General features: G+C 32.8%; 1 protein-coding gene across 5 annotated transcripts in view; it reads left to right on the forward strand.

The window, feature by feature from the left end:
- LRBA (LPS responsive beige-like anchor protein) overlaps positions 1-23,877 on the forward strand; it is a 789,117-nt gene that overhangs the window by 376,414 nt on the left and 388,826 nt on the right. For all 5 annotated transcript variants that reach the window (XM_030312933.2, XM_030312936.2, XM_030312937.2 and 2 more), the window contains exon 37: positions 20,981-21,147. In XM_030312933.2, coding sequence (XP_030168793.1) covers positions 20,981-21,147 — 167 coding nt within the window. The remainder of the gene's footprint in view (positions 1-20,980; positions 21,148-23,877) is intronic.

Consider the following 23,877-nt stretch of genomic DNA (forward strand, 5'->3'; position numbering starts at 1 on the left):
GAGGGGCAGAAAGAGAGGGAGATACAGAATCTGGAGCAGGCTCCAAGCTCTGAGCTGTCAGCACAGAGCCTGATGTGGGGCTCGAACCCACCAATTGTGAGATTATAATATCATGACCCGAGCTGAAGTCGGATGTCCAACCAACTGAGCCACCCAGGCACCCCGTATACCATAAAATTTTATATGTATTTTTGGGAGTTTACAGATTCTGGCTTGAGAATGTCTTTTTTTTTTTTTTTAAGTTTATTTATTTTTGAGGGAGAGAGAGGAGGGAAGAGTAGAGAGAGAGAGGGGAGAGAGAGAATCCCAAACAGTCTCCACAGTGTTAGCGCGGAAACTGTTGCAGGGCTTGACCTCATGAACCATGAGATCATGACCTGAACCAGAATCAAGAGTTGGACGTTTAACTGATGGAGTCACCCAGGCATTCCTGAGAATGTCTTGTATAAGGGTCTCTCTGGTTTGCACACATCACTTCTCTTATAGCACTCATATAATGGAGATAGAGGCTATGCTTTCACTACTATTTTTCTTTGATGAACATACTACATTTTGAAATTATGGATTATGTTGTCTTCTCAGATACCTTGTGGGTGTTGCTTATATCCATTAAAATTTTTAAAAATTATTTGTGTCTCCTGAGAGAAACAAATATTAGACATTGACTCCTGTATAAAGGCTTGTTTCTTATTTTAGTTCAATACCTAGTATAGGCTTGGAATATGGGAAGCATTCAGTAAGGAATTGGTACATGAATGAAAGTATCAACTACTATATGATAGGATATAAGGTTTAATTTAACCTTTAATGAAGGTTTCATAGTCAGCTAGCGATATTTAGGGATTCAGTCTTTTCATGTGAGATCCTTGATTCTTTCAGATTTTAATAAGATACTCTGTTCCCATTCTAGTAGAAGCATGACAAAAAGTAGCAATTATGTTGTTTTGTATTGCTCATTAGATTTCCACTGTTTCCCCCCCCCCCCCCCCCCCCCCCAGTTTCTGAGCTATGGTTGTCAAATAAATATGTATATATCAAGGTGCACAACACTTATGGTTTGATATGTGTACACACTGTTAAATGATTACTACAATCAAGTAAATTAACATTTACATCACCTCACATAGTTAACAATTTTTGTGTGTGGTGAGAAAACTTAAGATTTGAAGTTTATAATATATTCTTATTAACTATAGTTGCCATGCCATACATTGGGTATCTTGAGCTTACTCATCTCATAACTTAAACTTTATAGTCTTTCATCAGTATCTTTCTTTTTCCCTTACCTCTTAGCTTTTGGTTTTTAGTTTAATGTGGTTTCACTTGTTTGTTTTTGGTTTGTTACCTGTCCTTTTCGTGTTAAATGTAAAAAAAAGGTTGCCAAGATCAGTGTCAAAAAGCTTTTCCCTTGTGTTTTCTTCAAGGAGTGTTATGGTTTCAGGTTTCACGTATAAATAATTCATTTTGAGTTGATTTTTATGTATGCGTAAGGTAAGAGTCCCAATTTCATTCTTTTGCATGTGGATATTCAACTTGTCAGTGCTTTCATCAGTAGCATGTGATACATAAAGTTAGAGAATTTAATTCCCTATAGTTATTATTTACTGAACTTGTAGTATGGTTATTGTTATATAGATCTTATACAACACTTAAATTTTCGTAGGAAAATTTAAGAATTGCTTTTTGAATTAATAACTAAAAACCCTCTACATATCCTGTGATCCACTCTCCTTTTGCTAAAGAATTCTTTATTTTTTAGATTTTATGTTATGAGACTTACGGTATTAATTTAAAATATTTAATTATATATGAAGTCTAAAACTAATACTACAATCTGCAGTGTATGATAGAAAACACAGATTTGGGATTTGTCAGAGCTAGGATTCAGTTCTGGTTCTGCCACTAATTAACTATGTTGTATTGGACCAGATACTTAAATTCTTTGTAATGGGGGTCCTTAAAGGTCATTAGATCTAACCCCATATCTGGTGCTTATAACTTATTTGATCCAGCCCTTAGTTACTAGTATTAGTTATTGGTTATTAGATTATTAATCTTGAAATTTTTCTTCATTCACTTAATTGAAAATTTACAATTGATCCTTAACATGGGTTTAAACAATGTGGGTCCACTTAAATGTGGATTTTTTTCAGTAAATATAGTACAATTTTATATATGTATTTCTCTTCTTTATGATATTCTTTACATTTTCTCCAGCTCACTTTATTATAAACCTATAGTTTATAAAACATAACATTTAAAATATATGTTAATTGAGGGTTTCTATTATTGATAAGGCTTCCAGTCAAAAGCAGGCTATCAGTGGTTAAATTTTGGGGGGAGTCAGAAGTTATGTGTGGGTTTTTGATTGCACAGGGGCTCAGCACCTCTAACCCTTGTGTTGTTCAAGGGCCATCTGTATTTACTTAATTGAATTATATTTGATGTATTAGTTTCAGGTGTGTAAGATAGTGATTCAAAATTTATACACATTATGAAATGATCACCATGATAAGTGTAGTTACCATACAATGTTATTACAATATTATTGACTATATTTCCTGTGCTGTATTTTACATTTTCATGAATTATTTATTTTATAACTGGAAGTTTGTACTTGTTTTTTTTTAACATTTATTTATTTTTGAGAGACAGAGGCAGAGCATGAGCAGGTGAGGGGGAGAGAGAGAGAAAGAGACACAGAATCCGAAGCAAGTACCAGGCTCTGAGCTATTTGTTAGCATAGAGCCTGATGCAGGGCTCAAACTCACAAACTGTGAGACCATGACCTGAGCCAAAGTCGGACGCCCAACTGACTGAGCCATCCAGGCGCCCCATGGAAGTTTGTACTTCTTAGTTCCCTTCACCACCCATCCTCTACCCATTCCCCTTTAGCAGTCATCAGTTTGTTTTCTATATTTGTGAGTGTGTTTGTTTTGTTTGTTCGTTTTTTTTTTGTTCATTTGTTTTGTTTTTTTTGAATGCCACATAAAATGTAATTAAATAGTATTTGTCTTTTTCTGTTTGACTTTTTTCACTTAGTATAATACCCTCTAGGTCCATCTGTGTTGTCACAGATAACAAGATTTCATTCTTTTTTTATGATTCAATACTATTCCACTGTGTGTGTATGCGCGTGTGTGTGCATGCATGTTTGCACCCGTGCATGTATCATCTTTATCCATTTATCTATTGATGAACACTTAAGTTGCTATTGTATCTTGATTATTATAAATAATGCTACAAAAAATATATCTTTTCAAATTAGTGTCTTTGTTTTCTTCATGTAAATATCCAGATGTGGAATTACTGAATCATGTGGTATTTCTATTTTTAATTTTTTTGAGGAATCTTCATACTGTTCAGTGGCTGTACCAATTTATGTTCCCACCACAGTGCACAGGAGTTCCCTTTTCTCCACATTCTCACCAACATTTGTTATTTTTTTCTTTTTGATACTAGCCATTCTGACTGGTGTGAGATAATATCTCATTGTGGTTTTGACTTATATTTTTCTAATGATTAATGATGTTGAGCATCTTTTTATGGGTCTCTTGGCTGTCTATGTATGTCTTCTTTGGAAAAATGTGTATTCAGGTACTCTGCCCAGTTATAAATTGAATTGTTTATTTTTGGGGGGTTAAGTTGTTTGGGTTATTTGTATATTTTGGATATTAACCTGTTATCGGACATCATTTGCAAATATCTTCTCCCATTGAGTAGGTTACCTTTTTTGTTTTTTGATGGCTTCCTTCTCAGTGAAAAGTTTATTTTGATATTTCCCTAATATATTTATTTTTGCTTTTTTATGGTTTTAGGTCTCACATGTAGTTGGTCTTTAGTCTATTTTATTTGTCTGTATGATGTAAGAAAGTGGTCTAGTTTCATTTTTTTGCATGTAGTTGTCCATTTTTCCCAAAACCATGTATTGAAGAAAAACCATTTTTTTCTATTTGTATATTCATGCCTCCTTCATCATAGATTAACTGACAATGTAAACATGGGTTCATTTTCTGGTCTCTCTATTGTGTTTCATTGATCTATATCTCTGCCTTTGTGTCAGTACCATATAGTTTTGGTTGATACAGTTTTGCAGAATACTTTGAAATCTGGGATTGTGGTACCTCCAGCTTTGATCCTTTTTTCTAAAGATTCTTCTGGCTATTCAGGGTCTTTTTTAGTTGTGTACAAATGTAAGTGTATTTGTTCTAGTTCTGTGAAAAATGCTATTAGTATTTTAATAAGGATTACATTGAATCTGTAGATTCCTTTGGGTAGTATGGACATTTAACATTACTGCTTCCAATCCATGAACATGGTATATCTTCCCATTTGTTTGTGTCATTTTTTCCTTCATTTTTATAGAAGATTTTTGAAACTAAATCTTGAATCTGTATTCTTTCTGTTTATTTTGCTCTTTTATACTGAGTCAATATATTTATTACCATGTGAATGTAAAATTGGTAGAATACAAAATAAGTCAGATCTATTTAATAATTTAATTACAATTTTTTTTAATGTTCCTGGATTGAATTCCCCATTTTGTCTTTCATTTAGTGGTTGAAATGCGGTGTAAATGAAATACTGTGATACTGTTTTTTTTTCTAACTTTTAAAGTAAACTTGTAATTATGAGTCAATGTGGAGTATTTTTAATTCAGTCTCCTATTTATGCTTTCATATTTGTCATCTTTATTCTTCCTCTTTTAATTTTATACTTCTTTTTTTCTCCCCTTAAACTTTTGGCTTTCATTTGACAATCTCTTATCTTAAAAAGTAAGTGTGAGACTGATGGTCAAAATTAAAGATAACTGTATTGAATCTAAGAATTATATCATTCTCTTTCCTATGATGAGTCTGCATTGATGATTAATGCACCCTGTTGTCTTGCACATGTCTTTCTTGATGTACACTTTACATGATTAGTTTTTTTCACTTTGTGAAGAGATGACTGATTAATATATCTTGAGTCATGATAGCTTAATTGCAAAGCATTAGAATGGCATTTCTCATCTCAGATGTGGTCTTTACATGCATTATGGTTTTGAACATCTTTCTAAATCCCTTTTATATATATATTTTCATCAATAGCACCAGAACAGGGAAATAGTTATCTTGACAATATATTTTTTTTAATTGTAGCTTTTGTAATTGTTACTTTCTTTACCTTAGAAAAAAAATTTGATAAGTAATTGTGAAAGTAATAAAATACTAGTGTAATTAACTAAAGGAATATTCTCGTCCTTTTACATGTCTAAATCACTATATTGTATCACCCAGCCGATAAGACCATAGTGCTGACTTTCCACTGAGATAACCTAGTGCCTTAATCTTGGCTCCGTCATTTACTAGCTATGTGAGCTAAGGCACCATTACCTTATCTTAAAATCAGGATAGTAATGGTGCCTGACTATAGTAATTTTGTGATAAGTACATGGGATTTGATCAATGTAAAGTGCCTATTACCTTAAACTCATATTAAGTGTTCAACAACACAGCTAGTGTTGTCAGTATCAAAGGGAGAATATTTTTCTGTTGTGTGTAATCTCTGGGAATATCCAAGAAATGCTTACATGTCCCACAGTTCATCTGGAACTCTCACCTCTGCCATAGGGCCTTGATCCAGACTACAGCTGTGTTAGAGTCCTGATGGTTACCTCTTTATAATTATACAAGTGGCTCTTCTAGGAAGTAGGTGTTGTTTCTTTTTTCTTGGTCAATGCATGAACATAGATTTTTCCTTTTCTCATTTATAGGCTTAGCAATGATAGGAGAGTATGGCAGTGAAGAAAAGAAAAATAAATCTCAGTAGTGGATATTGTATTTCCTGGAATTCACAGGTTGTGCTTCTGCCTAGGATGTTTTCTCTTGACCCTTTCTTGATCTGTTTCTCCAGGCTTGTCCCTTTGCCATCTTTAAAGGGGCTAAGTCAGCTCTTCCACATCGAGAGATCCAGACCATATTCCTTCTTCTTATAGTACAGGCCCACCTGCCTCCATTCTTGGAGAGAAGAGAATGTTGGTAGTCTTCATTCTAAATTCTCTTTTCTTTCCTCAGGTTGATTGACAATGTGACTATCATATTCATTAAGGGAAAATTCCCACCCCAATTTACTATATATGTTTTAGTATATGTTCTTTACTTGAACTATGCAGTCATATTTCTTAGTGTATTTCCAGAGTCTCATGTATTCAGTCTGGAATGCACTATTTTTAGAGATCTTTCCAATATGTGATTTAACATGTCTCACTTTCTATTTCAGCTTCTTGATAAGGGCCAGATTGAACAGCTGGGGTCACAACATTTCCTGTTCTCAGTTTTCTTCCTTCCTTCCCTCCTTCCTTCCTTCCTTCCTTCCTTCCTTCCTTCCTTCCTTCCTTCCTTCCTTCCTTTTTTAAAATTATGTTTATTATTTATTTATTTTAAATTTAAATTTATTTTAAATTTATATGTTGGTTAACATATAGTGTAATAATGATTTCAGGAATAGAATTTAGTGATTCATCACTTACATATAACACCCAGTGCTCATTCCAACAAGTATCCTCCTTAATGCCCCTCGCCCATTGAGCCCATACTCTCACCCAACACCCCACCAGCAACCCTTAGTCTATTCTCTGTATTTAAGAGTCTCTTATGGTTTGTCTCACTCTCTGTTTTTATATTATTTTTGCTTCTCTTCCCTAATGATCATCTGTTTTGTATCTTAAATTCCACATATGAGTGAAATCATATGATACTTGTCTTTCTTTGACTGACTTATTTCACTTAGCATAATACACTCTGTTTCCATCTACGTTGTTGCATATGGCAAAATTTCATTCTTTTTGATTGCTGAGTAATATTCCATTGCATGTGTGTATCTTCTTTATCCATTCATCAGTCAATGGACATTTGGACTCTTTCCATATTTTGGCTTTTGTCGATAGTGTTGTTATAAACATAGGGTGAATGTACCCCTTTGAATCAGCACTCCTGTATCCTTTGGATAAATACCTATTAGTGCAATTGCTAGGTCATAGGGTGGTTCTATTTTTAATTTATTGCTGCTCTCAGTTTTCTATGGGAAAGTTTTGCTCAGACTATATCCATACCTATACAGGGCATATGTATACACACATTATTTTTAAACATCATACATTTCAGAGTCACTTGTGAAAGTAAAAGTGCTGTCATTGTTGGGGCAAAGGAAGACCATTTAAGCCAATGTTTCTGCCTTGCACTGAAGATTATAAGTGATCCTTCTCTAGCTTTAAAAAACAGAGCTATATTGCTGGGCACTCCACTAAATGTGGGAAGCTAGAAAAAACAAAGGCTACAGCATAGGTAAGATTGAACTCATACTTATGAGCAGCACTTATCAAATTAAGTCCAAAATGAAAAATATTTTTTCTTTGTATCTTCCAGTATATTCTAATCATGCAAAATATATTATTGATAGAAGGCTATACTTCTTAATACTATTGAAAAATCTCTTGTAAGAAAAGATTTGAATAGATTTTTTTATGAATATATGTAGTCTGTGTTTAAACTTTTAGTTTACCGTATATCCTGGTTGTCTTAACAGTTGACTAAATTATGTGTTAGTGTAAAAATTGCCTTTTCCTAATGAATTTTAAAATAAAGATAGAGAAGAAAGTAAGCTAACTTAAAGTCTTCGTAGTGTATTTCATACACATCACTTAAAAATTGCTCACATGAAATTAGAATTTTGTCTTCTGTTATTTCTGGTTTATTAGTGTGCAAAGTAAAGTTCCAAATATAAAATGAGTTATTTTATCATAGAAAGGAAGATGGCAGTACTTGAGTTGATAAAATAGATCCATTCTATTTATATGTTGGACTAGTCCTGCTTAAATATGGTCTGCTGAGCAAATTGTTTATAACAAGTCCACAAAGAGGTAAGTACAGAAATTAAATGAGTATTTAGAAACTTTTATAGCTTGAATGTCTGGCAATGTCAGAATACTTTTTAAAGCATCATTTTCTTAAAGTAAAAATAAAAACTGTTTCTTTATTACAGATAGTTTGAGAACAGTTTCTAAAAAACAGTTCATATTCAGTTGTGTCATTTTGAATTAGTCTATGTTAACAATACGTTTGAATAAGAATTGAAGAACTTGTAGCAATATAACAGTATTCTGTTGATACAAATATAGTTAAGTATATGTTGAATGATATATATAAACTTTTGAGTAATAATTTTCTTTGGAAAGAAATAAGTAAAAACACATAGGCACCCAAGGTCTTTTAGGGTGCCTAGACCTAATTCTAACATGGAATGGGGGATCTGTCCCCCACGCCCACACAACACCAAGCAATTCTCAGATATGAGGGTGTGTAGGAACTCAGATCTGACATGACACTGTGTGTCCAAAATTAGCATCACATTCCACAGGTTAAGGGTTCAGTTATGCAAGACTGCTTCTCACTCTCCACTTCAGATGCCTAGCCCCAGGCTGTTACCTGTGCTTCTAACAAACTGGCTACATATTGGAGGTTCTAAATACTTCCCTTTTAGTTTCAATTAATTTGCTAGAGCTGTTTGCAGAACTCAGGGAAACACGTATATATACCAGATTATTAAAGGATATGATAAAGAGTATGAATCAACAGCCAGATGAAGAGGTACATAGAGTGAGCCCCTGAACAAAGGAATGTTGGCTCTTGGGGAGGTTGGGGCTTGACTTGATGACATGGGGAAACCATCTGGTTCCCCAAACCAGAAGCTCTCCAAAAGAGACCAAAGAGCTGTCCTTTTGGGTTTTTATGGAGGCTTCATTTTATAGTCACGTTTGACTAAGTTATTAGCCATTGGCTGATTTAACCTCTGTTCCCTCTCCACTTCCAGAAAGTCAGAGGAGAGGTGGGAACAGAAAATTGCCAACACTTTAACCACACGGTTGGTCCTTCTCAGAATCAGCCCCCAACCTGTGGGGGGGAGGGGTGGGCCCAGTAGTCACCTCATTAATGTAACAAAAGACACCTTTATAACCCTCAACAGTTAAGAAATACCAGGGGTTTCGAGAGTTGTAAGCCAGGAACTATGGGTAAAGACCAATTATATATTGTGGTCTTCTGAATGACCACATATACGTGACTTATAAATCACAATATTGCACAAAGAAAATATAAACAGGTGTCTATTGGGAGATTTAAGAAGAGAGGGCTGTGTGAATTACATGTCTTATTTTGTTACTCTTTTTAAAAAGGTGTTTATTTGAGCTGTTCTCTTTTTTGCCTTTTTATTTTGCTGTATTTTATTTTTTCTATCTTAAATAAGCCTTTCCTTCTTGGTGAATAGTTATGTAGCCTTTAAGTTCTGTTTGAAACTCTCTCAGATTCGGGATATTCTTTCTTGCTTGCTCCTCCCAAATACACCATATGTATCTCTCTTAGCAGTTTTCTCATATTGTATTTATTTTTAATCTCCTGTTTCTCAGATATACTGAGATGGTGGAAGAAAGGGACTGTTTGCTGTGTAACTTGTTCATTTCATGACTAAGCCTACAATAAATGTTAGATGTTACTTACTATATGCCTGGAAAGTTCTAATTGTTTCATTTCTATTCTTATCTGATCCTTCCAAAAAACATATCATGTTATATCCTTTTTTTATATGAGGAAACTGAGGCACAGAGGTTTAAATAATTTGCCTAAGCATGAATGTGTCACATCCAAGATTTAAATTCAAGTATTTGGCTGTAAAGTCTGTTCTAAACCACAGTGTTAATTATGGTTTAATCACTTTTTTTAATCTCTTTGGTTTTCATGCTTCTTCATAAAATACTTAAAATTGAAATTTAAATGTAAGACTTACCTATTTGTAGTAGTGTATGTATTTGATCATATTAACCTAATACAAGTAAGAAACTCTAGTTTTGTGTTCTTAAAAAATCTGGTTAGGTAGTTATGTTGAGTTAAAAGATGATAGGATTTGCTTAAGATCATCTAGCTCTTGTGCAGATTAGCAAAAAGCAAAGGTTAAGACATTGAAATTTCTTGATTTTCTCCATGTTTATGTGTGTGTATGTATGTGTGTACAATTATATACTTTTTTGTAATGATATATTTCTCATATTATGACTTTTAAAAACACAATGATTGAGTTTAACCCTATCTGTTTAAATTCCAAGTTAATTTTATTGACCACAGGTAATAATCACATTTTACTTTATTTACTTACGGGTATATGATGTCTGCAGGCTTTATATGAAATCAGTTTGTTTAAGTTAATATTTAGCATAATGAAAGTTGCAAGACAAGTTACAAATACTGTGTAAAAGCATTTTAGTATAAGTTTTTTAATCAAAAGTCTAAAGTAAAAACACCTTTATTAATCTCCAAATTATTTTAAAATATTGTTTGAAGACTAGAGTTTGTAGAGATAAAAACCCAACACATTTTGTCCAGTCCATTAAAACAATAAGAAATAGAAGAGATACTTTGATAAGTGATCTGCCTGTTTTAACCTTGAATGCTATTATCGGGGGGATGATGCTATATCTGTTTCATTGGCTTAGGCTTTTTCATGCTGAGAGAAATCAATACTTTGAGGCATTGGATGACAGAGGAATCACTTCAGAATTAAAGGGGGCTGTCACACATTGTCATTGGTTGACTTTCGTTTTCTGTTGAGGTTGTTAAGCTTTCATTTTTCTAAGTCTTTTTCAGGAGTCTTTGTAAGATTTCTGTGGTTAACTTTTTATTTTTTATTTTTTTAACTATTAGACTTTAAATCTGAGTTAAGGAATCAAGGACAAAGACATCCAAAAGTCAAATATTGAAAAGCTTCTTTAGTTGTCCCTTAGGTGATTTTCTTTTTAAATGTTTTCCCATGAGATAAGTAATTTATAGTGTAAGAGATTTTGAGATAAATTGGGAATTAAGGTAGTGCATTTAAAGGTGTTTACCAGAAGGTATGTTTAATTAACTAAAAATGTAATACTCTATGTGTAGCTGAAAGAAAAAAGGTAGAACTATATCTCCTAACATGGAATGATTTATAGTTTGATTCCAGTTATATGGGAACTATATATTACTGTTAATAGTAATTACCCCTATAGAAAACAACTAGCCAGCCTGGGAGGAGGTAGAAGGCTGAACTTTCTTTTTATTTCACATGTCATTACTTTTTTGTTTTTAAAAGCAAGTATATGTTTCTTAAAAAAAAGTTTAAAATATAAAACTTGTAAAACCAATATAGTTCAAGTGCTTATTTAATACTAAAGCCTTATATAATATTTTTAAGATTTTAGTCTTGAACTTTTTAACTGGGATTTATTTTTATTTCATGATAATATGCAGACTTAATGAAAATTTGCTTAATAATCTATTTCTCATAAAACATACTGAAACAACTCTAGAAACAGTGTGCACTTAACATTATTCATTTACCTCCTTTTCTTGACTAAAAGAAAGTGCTTGGGAGAAGCCCTTTATGTTTATCCAATCAATTCCTTTTTGCCCCATTGAGCTAAATATTGTTCTGATTTTATGGAATGACTTATTTGCTTTTGTTTTTACTTTCCAAACTTAAGTATATGTCTTTTAGTATTGTAATTTCTTCAGCAGTTTTTGAACTTTATATGAATGGAATCATGAAGCATGTGTTTTGATGTAGCATTATTGAACATTTTTTGTGAAATTGAATGTTATATTTTTCCTATGTCATTTTCAATGCTGTATGGTATACCATTACATGAATAGATGATTAGTTTTTCATAATCTCTTCTACTCTTTTAATTAGGTTTCCAGTTTTTAACTATCGTGATAGTTTTAATAGTTTTACAAGTCTTTTGGTGTAAATACTTATGCATTTCTGTAGGGTAGACTTACTTGACTGTAAAGTATTTATGGTTTCAATTTTAATAGATATTGCCATAGTATCTTGCAAAAGTGTGTATCACTACCAATATCAGTGCATAGCTATTCCCATACTCCGCATTGTCATCAAAAATTGATCAGTACTTTTTGTCTTAGTATTCTAGTGGTGTTCTGGTAACTTCATTGTTTTTTATTTGGATTTCATTTACGAATGAAGCTATGTATCTTTTCTCCTTGTTATATATTTATTTTTTAAAAAAGTATTTTTGTGTACGTGTTTGTCTCTTACCCAGTTTCTTATTGGTTATATGTTTTTTCTTTATTGATTTGTAGAGGGTATTTACCTATTTGATATATGAGCAGATTTTTTGGATATATTTGAACTACTTTCTTCCCTGTCAGTAGTACCCTATTCACTTTTTTAAAACGTGTGAAATAAATTTTATTGAAGTGTAGTTTATATATAATGAAACACATCCATTTTAGGTATATAATTTAATGAGTTTTGACTAGTGTATACACTTGTGGAACTGTCATAGTCAAGTAACAGAAGGTTTCTGCCATCTCTGAGAATTCCCCCGTGATTCATTTTGGTCAGTTCCTCTTTACGTATATACACGCAACCCCTGGCAACTGCTCATCTGATTTTTGCTATTATAGATAGTTTTGTATACTATATAATTTCATATAAATGGAATTATATAGTAGGTACTCTAATGGATTCTAGTGGATTCTTCTGGTCAGCATGCAGTTTTTGGTACTCATCCATATTATTATATATATCACTCATTTGTTTCTTTTTATTACTGAGTAGTATTACTTTATCTATTCAGGTTTAGATGGATATTGGGTTACCTCTAATGTTTGGCTTTTATGAAATGCACTAGGGGCATTTTCATGCAATATAGTTTTGTGAAAATATGTTCTTCTTTATGTTGAGGAAATACCTAGGAGTGGAATTGCTAGGTGCTGTTCTGAGTATATTTTTAAATTTGCAAGAAACTGACAAACTATTTTCTAAAGTAGTTTTTACTTTACTGGATTAGTGGATTTTACAGTCTAACCAGCTAGGTAGGTACAAGAGTTCCACTTGCTCCATATATCCTTGCCAATATTTGACATTCCCGGGCTTTTAAATTTTATCCCTTCTATTGCATATCTAGTGATAGCTTATTGTGGTTTTTATTTGAGTTTCCCTGTTGATTAAGCATCTTCACATGACTTATTAGTCATTTGTATATCTTTTGTGAGGTATCTGTTCAAATCCTTTGCCTATCATTTTATTTTTTTCCTCCTTTTTTAATTTAATTTTTTTTTTACTTGAAACAACAAACATTTATTATTTCTCATGATTCCTCCTTTTTTTTTTTTTTCAACTTAAACTTTAGTTATTTAACCTATCGTGCTGTGTTGGTTTCCTGAGTAGAATTCAGTGATTCATTGCTTATGTACAACACCCAGTGCTTCTCACAACACATGCCCTCCTTAGTACCTATCACCTATCTAGGCCATTTCCTACCCACCCTCTGTCAACCTGTAAGGGTCTCTTGTGGTTTATTTCCCTCTCTTCTCTTCACCCCCTCATTCCCATACGTTCATCTGTCTTGTTTCTTAAATTCCACATAAGACTTTCTTTGTCTTTCTTCAATTCCACATATGACATACTTGTCTTTCTTTGATTGACTTATTTCGCTTAGCATAATACATTCTAGCTCCATCCATGTCATTGCAAATGTTTTTGTCCATTACTTTAAATTGGTTTGTTTGCCTTTTGGAGTTGTAAGAGTTTTTCATTTATCTTGTAAGAAAATTGATTGCTAGTTGTATGTATGGTGAATATTTTGTCCCAGTTTGTGGCTTATCTTTTCATTTTCTAAATGGTACCTTTTAAAGAGAAGATTTTATAAATTTTGGTAAAGTTTAATATATTAGTTTCTTTATAGTTATGATTTTCTTTTATAGTTCCTTTTATGTCTAAAAATGTCACTGTAAGAATTTTCTGCCTACCCCAGGGTCATAAGATTTTCTGCTATGTTTTCTTCTAGAGAAGTGTTACAATTTTTGTATCTAGATCTTTGATTCATTTTGAATTAAACATTTTGTTTATAGTATTAAGGGAAGACAAGTTTCTTTGTTTTGTGAGTGGCCGGATGTTCTAACACCAATTGTTCAAAAGATATTCTTTCTTAATTTAACAAGATAAACTCTTAATTTCACATTTTATAGCATTATTTAAATCGTGTAAATTCTGCAGGTTTTTTTGTTATGTAAAACTGTTTTGTTATTGTTTTCTTTTGTTCATATATTTTATTTTTTTAAGTTTATTTATTTTGAGAAAGAGAGTGAGGGCGCATATGTGAGCTGTGGTGGGGCAGAATGAGAGAGAAAGAGAGAGAGAGAGAGAGAGAGAGAGAGAGAGAGAGAGAGATGAATCCCAAACAGGCTGTAAACTGTCAGCCTAGAACCTGATGTAGGGCTGCATCTCAGGAACTCTGAGATCATGAGCTGATCTGAAATCAAGAGTAGGATGCTCAACTGACTGAGCCAACCAGGCACCTTGTTCATATGTTTTAGAATCAGCTTGTCAATAACCATAAGAAAAGCTGCTTAATTTTTAATTAAGATTGTGTTGAATCCATAAAATCAATTTGAAGAGAGTAGGTATTTTGACAATTTGAGGTTTTAAAATCTACTAAACATTTTCTATTTTTCCACTTAGTTTTCTTTAATTTCTATTAGCAGTGTTTTATAGTTTTCATTGTATAGCTTTGTATATTTTTAAGTTTATTTTATATTTTAATGCTTTTGTTAATATTATTATTTTCATTTTCCAGTTGGGTATTGCCATTATGTAGACCTTATATATCAATATATTGACCTTGTATCTAAGAATCTTGTCAGCTTTACTTATAAGTTTTAGTGTTTTTTCCCAGAACCTTTAGGATTATTACATACATGAACATATCTACAAATACTGTGTTACTCCTTTTTCAAACTGTGTTTTTATTTCTTCTTTTAATCTGTCATTTGAACTGGTTTGAACCCTGTTACAATATTGAGTGGAAGTCATGAGAGAGAGGACATACTTGTTTTATCCCCAGTTTTAGTTGAATGATATTCATAGATGTGCTTCCTAAGGTTTAGAAAATCTCTTTCTATTCCTAGTTTGTGGAGTGTCGTTTTGTTTTTTTTAATCATGAAATGGTTCTGAATGTTGTAAAATGCTTCAAAAAAAAAACTGGTGTGATGTGTTTTTCTTTTTTTGTTATATGGTGAATTATACTGATTGATATTCAGATATTTTTTTTTTAATTTTTTTTTCAACGTTTATTTATTTTTGGGACAGAGAGAGACAGAGCATGAACGGGGGAGGGGCAGAGAGAGAGGGAGACACAGAATCGGAAACAGGCTCCAGGCTCTGAGCCATCAGCCCAGAGCCCGACGCGGGGCTCGAACTCACGGACCGCGAGATCGTGACCCGGCTGAAGTCGGACGCTTAACCGACTGCGCCACCCGGGCGCCCCAGATATTCAGATATTAAATCAATCTTCCATTTCATGGTTAAACTCTTCATCATGGTGTGTATACTTAATTTTATGTATAGCTGAATGCTAATGTTTCATTATGGATTTTGTGTTTATTTACACAAATTAGATTAGTTTTTTTTGTTTTCTATTCCCATATTGTAAAGTTAATCTCAGTATATTGCTTAGCTTCTATCATGTGAAAAGTGTTTAAGGTTTGTATTATTTCTTCCTTAAATATTTAAAATTTTGTAATATAACATTTAAAGCTGTACATTTTCATTTAAATTCGGCCTTATCTAATTATCACAAATTTTTCTAATTTTCCTGGTGATTTTATCTTTGATCCATAAGTTATTTGGAATTGAACTATTTAATTTTCAATTATTTTGGAACTTTTTACATTTTTTTTCAGGCTGTGTATATTCTGCTAAAAATCAAAAGGACCTCTATCTGCATTTCTCTCTCTGAGTAACTTCCTCTTCTCTAGTCATTTATCCTTCATATTTCTATCTTACCTTCTCAATAGACATCTTTAACCTTGTTTCACATATAAAAGCTATAGGAGAAATAGATTTCCTAACTCTTGAAAATGTCTTAAAAATAGATATTTGGGGAATAGCATAAGATGCAAGTGTATGTGGCATAAGGATTCATAGGCAGGCATGTTGAAGGGTAATATACCACACTGATGAATTAGAGAAGGCCACAAGGCCTTAGCTAGTAAAATTTGGTCCTAATTGTTCATTAGTTTAGACAATTATGTACTTTTTAAAGAGTAGGGTATATATGTGTGCAAAACCAAAATAAATTCTTGAAGTAATTCTGGGACTGTTTGTAAGAGAGCAATTAAAAGATTATTTCAAGAACTGAGTTGTGAACTTACAAAGATCTGTCTTAGGATGGTGGTAAGAGTGATAAGTGGTAAGAAGTAAATGAGTTTTGCTGAAATGGGATGAAGAGATATGAAGAAAGGGAAATTGAGAAGTCACAGATGGGAGAAGTATAGTAGCATGTTTGGGATAAAGATGGTAATTGCAGTGTTGTACATTTTGAATTTTAGGTGCTTATTGGATAATTGGAGACTATCTTGCATTGAGAAATGTGGGCTCAGAGTTCAGGAAAACAGCTCAGGCAGATATGAAAAATTTGAAATGTGGCTCTCAATAGATAATAGGAGATGATGTGGGAGTGAATGATGTTGCCAAAGGACATTTGGCAAAGCGTTAAGGAAATGCCAGAATTTCATAATGAGAAATAATAAAGGAAAAAGTTTGACCATCAGGAAGGAAGCAATGACAGGAGGATACTAGAGGAATCTGCTTCATTTTAAGTTTATTGCTCCCTGAGCTTTCATACAAAGGACAATAGTGAAGTTAGGTAGAGATGTAGCATCTGGAAGGAAAGACTGAATGTGATACTGTTTTTATGTTTTCATTTACATTTAAAGAGCTGAAATAGTTGCCTGAATTATAAATGGCCAGTCTAAATTGTTTCTGTCTTCAGTTATTATTTTATCTTTTCCCTGCAATTAAATTAATTTCTTTTAAGAAGTAGGTTTATTTGTCTTATATTTATTTATTCTACAGTAATAAGTCTTACATTTCTTTAGCAATAATCAAATATATTTGAACTATCATTTCCCAGGATGCTTACTTCTTTTCTTTTTAGATTCAGATATTTTTGTTTAGGTTCAGATATTTTTCTGGTCATTGTTGTGATGTCATATTACCCAGTTTATGTGTTGCTTAAAAATGGGAAAACTGAAAAGTTGGTGTAAAGTAAAACTGAGTGAAAGTATTAGACCTGGCTGTTGATTTTATTGACAGGACAGTAGGGTTTCTTGGTGTACCTCCACTCAGTCTCCAACCACAAGCACATATACATTCACAAATATATACTCCAGCAGTAAGTAATATGTATTTGATCTTGAAGCAAATATTCCTCATCTGTTCTTTACTGTGAATGATATACCATACAAAGAATATATTATTGGTTTCTAATAAGAACGTGTTCAAATTACATCTTAAAGATTTTTTTAAAAATAGATATAAGTTCATTATATCTTTAGAAAACATTCTTGTTTGGTTTCCTTTTATCATGTTTTAAGGTCAGAATGTGACTCTAATGTTCCACAATGAGACAGAGATTGATAATCGGGAAAGAATAGCCCTTTAATGTGATTTATATCTATAGATTTTATGTCAGATATGAAAAGTTGCTGTTTAAATTGTAAAGGAGGATCCATTAAAGAACACTTTAAACCATTTTACTATTTAGCTTACCTTAGACTCCTATGTTTAGAATTATGCCTTTCCAAGCACAGTCTAATAACTTACCAAATGTTTACAAATAAATTTGCTAAAATTAAATTATTCTAATATTAATAACAGAAAAAGAAGCCATTCAAAAATTTTTTTTGCTGTTTTTGGTACTGTTTAATATTACTGTATATCGTGTTGAGGGGAGTATTAAAGCCAATAATTTTCTAATTTTCATCATTAATTTCCTCTTATCAGGTGAGGTTAGGGCAGATTTATGGATATAGTGTTGAATGTTGAAGATATAAAAATCTTCAAATGTTTACCGTTTTGTCTTTTTGATTTTAGTGTATGGTTGAGTTAGATATGAAGTAACCTATAGCATGCTGCCTGGTTCTTTAATCTATCTCTGAAAATAACACATAGCAGTTGATATTTTTGTTGCAATGGAATAATTCCCTAGTTATCTTCACTTAAACTGCTGCTTCTTCGAGTATTTCTTAATCGTATTTTTTTATTTTCCCAAATCATATTTTTGACAAATCGAATTGTCTTATGGTTTGACTCAGTGTTTTTTGATATGTGCAATATGATATTTTCCTTTAATTTTTTATAAATTATTCTAGTTCCTAACATGATTTGTTTTCTCCACATCAGTGTTTAAGTAAAATAAATAATTTGCTTTTACCAGTGTACAGAAAATACGAGGTTGCCTCAAATCTTCTAGTTGTCCAATTCTTAGAGCTAGTATAATCCCTTCATTTTGCAGGTGAGGACAATTAGACCTGAAGAAGCAAAACAAATTAGTTGCCCAAGACTGATAGGAGATACTTCCAAGGATGATACTTCAATCTTGTTTTTACTTTGCTTTTCCTTCTCATGTTTATTTGTGTGTGTGTGCGTGTGTGTGTGTGTGTGTGTATAATACATATTCATATATGTTCTCAAACCCTTCCGTTTTCTATCTTCCTTCATAGCAGTTTGGATGTTCCTCTAATTACTTTTGGTATATGTTATTATTAAAAATAATTTTTAGAGGCACCTTTATAGCTCATTTGGTTGAGCATCTAACTCTTGATTTCAGTTCAGGTCATGATAACAGGGTTGTGGGATTGAGCCCCATGATGGGCTCCTCACTGAGCATGTAGCCTGCATAAGATTCTCTCTCCCTCTCTCTGCCCCTATCCCCTGCTCGGGCACACAGTCTCTCCCTCCCTCTCTCTCTCTAAATACAAAAAGTAAACACATAAAAATTTTAAAAAATCAGTTTTTAGCTTTAGTAATTTAATGTCAGTAATATACTTTTATTACCACTTCCCTCCTACCAATCTGAAGGGAATGGGGATTCTCCCAGGCAAAGGCTATCAAGATAATGCAACTTTGATCCCCATTGGCTAGTGCTTTGCATAGACTAAGAAATATTTGATTCCTTAGTCATATACATAAATACCCTATCAGTTGGGTTGTTTTTGATGTTATGAATGGAAAACCTAATTCATACTGGCCAATGAATAAAGAGGAGTTTATAGAGTCTCATAAAAAGTTTAAAAGAAAAAGTCTCAGCAGAAAGTCTAAAGATAGGCTAGTTTTTGACTCAGAAGTTCATGATTCTCTTTGGAATAAGCTCTATGTTTCTGTAATTCTCATAGCTCTGCTCACTTTGGGTTTTGGCTGTATCCCCAGGCTAGCCTTCTTCATGGTATAGAGAGAGCTTTCAACACTCCTGGAATTAAGGTACTTCCGTATTTTACACCCTAACAAGAAGGAAAGAAATTTCCAACAAAAGTTTTGACCATCTTAATGCATCAGTTAGGTGGAGTGCCTTCCCCTGAGCTAGTTTGTGATTGTGGGTGTAATGGTTACCCAAACTGGTTTAGGATACTTAGTGCCCTCTGTTTTTATTGGGGCAGTGCTAGGGGGTAGTGTGTGGCAACAATCTACTTGAACCAGAATACAGTAGAAAGGCAGGAAATCACAATGTGTATCATACACATAAACTAGTAATATGTGTTCCAACATCAAATTTTTATAACTTCCCATTGGTTATGTATACATGTGCTTGTAAATGAGAACTTGCATTTGGAAGTTAAGAGGAGGAGCCCAGTAGGTTCTGTGAATAGAATTAAAGATAAAGTTTACATTAATCTTTGCTTTCCTGTTTTTAGCAATATATTAACTAGTCAGTATAATAATAACACCAGGAGAATCTGAATTTCAGAAGAAATAATTGTCTTAAAACTTAGTGATTATACTGTATGTGGTTATTGCTAATGAATCCTAACATTTTTTGGTAAAATTGATGATATCAAAGACAGCACTTTTCAAACTTTAATATATAAATCACCTTGGGTTCTCATTAAGATTTGGATTCTGATTTAGTAGGTGTGGACTAGGCCTATAATTCTGCATTTTTTATAAGTTCCTGGGTGGTTCCAGTACTGCTGATTCATTTTGCATAGCTACGGTTTAAAAGAGCAAACTTTTTGTCATCTTGTAAGGTTGTTGAGAATTAGCCTGGTTTACTATTGCAAGCTACCAGTGTCTGTTTTCTGGACCTCTGTGGTGGCCTCATGACTGGTCTCTCTTCTTAACTTTTCTTCTGCTATAATCCACTCTTTATTTATTTTTAAATATTTGTTTATTTTTGAGAGAGAGAGAGAGAGAGAGAGAGAGAAAGAGAAAGAGAGTGCACAAATAGGGCAGGGACAGAGAGAGAGGGAGACACAGAATCTGAAACAGGCTCCAGGTTCCAAGGTGTCAGCACAGAGCCCGATGTGGGGCTCAAACTCATGAACTATGAGATCAGGCCTGAGCCGAAGTCACTTAACTGACTGAGCCACTTAGGTGCCCCTATAATCTATTCTTTAAATAGCCCTATAGAGATCATTTTAATATATATATCAATCACATCACTCTCCAGCTTAAAAATTTCCTCCAGTATCCCACTGCATTAAATTAAAATCTAAACTCCTTAGTGTAGTGACTCAGTACTAAATGGTGCAGCCCCTGCCTGCTTCTCCAAACTCATTTTTTACTCTCCTTCCTCTGAGTCACTTTGCCTGGAGTGCTTTGCAGCCCCATTCTTGCTACTTGTAAAGTGGATCCCTGCATCTTCACATGGTTGGTGTCTTCCAGTTATTTAGGTCTCCTTATAAACAACTTCTGAGTGTATCTTATAAATGACTTCAGAGAAATAAATTCTTGGGGGATTGTTGTACTGGGGTAGTAGATCACTAAATCTCAGTTCAGTTAATGAGGGATATAAAAGTAATTTTAAAGTTTTGGTTGGTTCAGTTCATGTTAGAGGCTATTTTATTGTATGTTGTATGTTCTTATAGTATTAATAGATGTTTATTTTTTCCTATTCAAGTCACTGTGTGCCCAGTATTCTGCAGACAAACGAGAAGATGAGAAGATGTGTGATCATTTGATAAGAGCAGCTAAATATCGAGACCATGTGACAGCAACTCAGCTAATCCAGAAAATTATCAACATTCTCACAGACAAGCATGGAGCCTGGGGAAATTCTGCAGTGAGGTAAAGGGATACGTTTAGGATTTGACCACTGATTTTCTACAGAAGGCCTAGGTTTGGATAAATAACTTTGGATATGATCAAGGCCAGATGACCACAGTAATAATTTAACTTTGTATTTTATCATCTACTATGAATGAGGGGTAGAAGAAAAGGATAGGAAAAAATCAGTATGGGTATAGTTAGGGATCGTTATAGATATTTTAGTTCCCTCAACTACTTCTAAAAGAGTATTTGTTCACATACTTATTCTTTTTGAAGTTAACTTTTAAGGGAAATAGTTAACGTAAACTGTTTTATTAGCTATACTTATATCTGAATTTGCACAAATACAATGTTTTAAGAAACTATTCCCTGTTTTACATTTTTGAGTTTATAAACACATAAATTTGAAAATATCAGTATGTGTTCTTTTGAACTGCCGTGTAAATTTTAAGACTATGATAATTAAATGCCTTCTTTAAAATTTTATTTACTATATCTTCCTCTTTGTTAGATTCTCAAAGTAAACATGCTGTTATTTTATTTTAAATTTCCAGAAACAAAATAATTAAGTTACCTTCTAAGGCAACTTAGACTAATTATAAAATATGATTTTATTGGAATATTTTATGCTATAAATCTTAAAAACATGTTTGACTCATTTAAGTTTTGTTAATGAAAATGTTCTGTAATTTCCCTTTAGAAAGACATTTTTTTAGCTCCTCATTTTTACATAACTTTTTCTAGAAGACAACAAAAAATGAAAATAGTAAATTGTGTATTATGTATAGGTGTAACTAGTTTCCACTTGTGTTTTAAGTAGCTTATGCGTCTAACATCTACGTCTAGTTTTAGAAATTTTCCAGTATATAGAAAATAATGTTAATTTTTTCAAGTCAGATTTTAAACTGAGTAGAAAGCTACCTGTTATGGGAAATTTTTGTTTTGACTACAAGTATGCACCAATATAGAGTAGATATATCTTATGCTTGTTATTAAAAATACTTAAATATTAAGAATACTAAAATAAGTTACATTTCAGGACATATCATTTTTGGTGTTTAGAGGAAGGAATACAGGTCAAGGACTTGAGGGCAAAAGGACTGAATAAAGGCAGGAATAGCATTTGTTTAATTCTATTCTTGTTGATCTCAGCTACAAGAGTGTCATGGAAATGACATGAATTACTGGGTCAGAGCTTTCTGGTGCCTTATCTTACAACATGTAAAAGCCTATGGGTGTGCGTTTGGGGCAGAGTGCAGGTTCAGGGGAAGGGGGTGTATTGAGGGTTTTGCAGTTTCAAGATACCTTAATGTTACAGATGTAGTCATTTTATAATCAGGCACTGAATAAATTAGGATGTTACTTTGACATACAGTGCCTGGCACATATTGGGAGCTCTGATATGTGTTGAATTTTTTAGAAGTATTTTTTTCTTCTTAAATGGAGGTTTTATGATTTTAAAATTGAAAACCCTTAAGTAACTTATGCCAAGTATGTCATTTCATGAGATCAAAATTTTTTCTAATGATATCTTTACTCCTGTATAGCACAGTATACCTGCACTATCAACATGAAAGCATTGGTTTTCTGAAGTGATTTTGGTGTAATAAAGTATCTTGGAGAACTAAGATACTTTAGTATCTTAGATGGACTATGAAATGTATTTATATAGAAATAATTAGTATTTCTGTAGTAGAGTTGTTTGAAGCCATCAACTCTTATTTTGTATAGCTAAAAACAATGAAGTAAATTCTGAAATTGTAATACTTCAAAAAACACACATAAAATACATATTTTACTTTTTTTATTTCCAAACGAAAGCAGCTGTCAAACTGTTAGCTTTTAAGTGTGTACATTTTTAATTAAGAGCAACAACAAAAGATGTATCATCAAAAGGAAAACTAATATTAGTGAATTGTTAGTTTTCTACACATCGCATAACTTAGATTTTATTCAAAACAATACTATAGCAAAGCACATTGCCTGCATACTAATCTTTATTTTGTCATTATATTTAGTTCTGTGTTAACATTCAACTGTTACTTGTTAAGAATACCTGGCTGTTCCTTAATGCCTTTAATACACTTTTCTTAAAATGGTTCTTTTCAGTGTCCCAATTAAAGTGAACTTGTAGACCCTGGTGCTTCTATTTTAGATAACTGCAAAAAAAAAAAAAAAAAAAAAAAAGAAAGTAGTTGATAAAATGTATCCTGGCTCACCATTCTTTGACAGTGGTTAACTATTCTCTGATTTCCCTTGTATGAGGCTTGCATAATCAGCTTGTAAATTATGGGCATGGTTGTAATAAATGAGACTAACACAGTGTACTTTGTTCTTCACTTAGCATAATTCTAGAAAACATAAATGGCATTAGAGAGAAATCGGAGTCCTACTGTAGCTATAATGTATTTAAGTATCCTAAGCCTGTTAAAAGAAATATGCACAATGAGCAAAATTTCAGTAAAGAGGATTAAATTATTTTAAGTGTAATTTCTTTGTGTTATATCTAAAGAATCTTAGTAGCATTTTGTCTTATAAATTCAATCATAGTACAATATTTAGAAATTTCATTTGTGGCATTTTTTATTTTGACCCTCCTTTGGAATCCACATAATTTGCTTGTAGCCATGGCTATGTAGGCCTAATACTTTCCCATTAATGTCATTTATTTTGTTTCACTATTGATGGCTTTTCTAATGCCACACGATCAGTGGGCTGCAATGCTGGCAGCTGGCCTGGGATCGGCAG

The sequence above is a fragment of the Lynx canadensis genome, chromosome B1 (genome assembly GCF_007474595.2).
Source record: "Lynx canadensis isolate LIC74 chromosome B1, mLynCan4.pri.v2, whole genome shotgun sequence".
In the NCBI taxonomy this organism is placed as follows: domain Eukaryota; kingdom Metazoa; phylum Chordata; class Mammalia; order Carnivora; family Felidae; genus Lynx; species Lynx canadensis.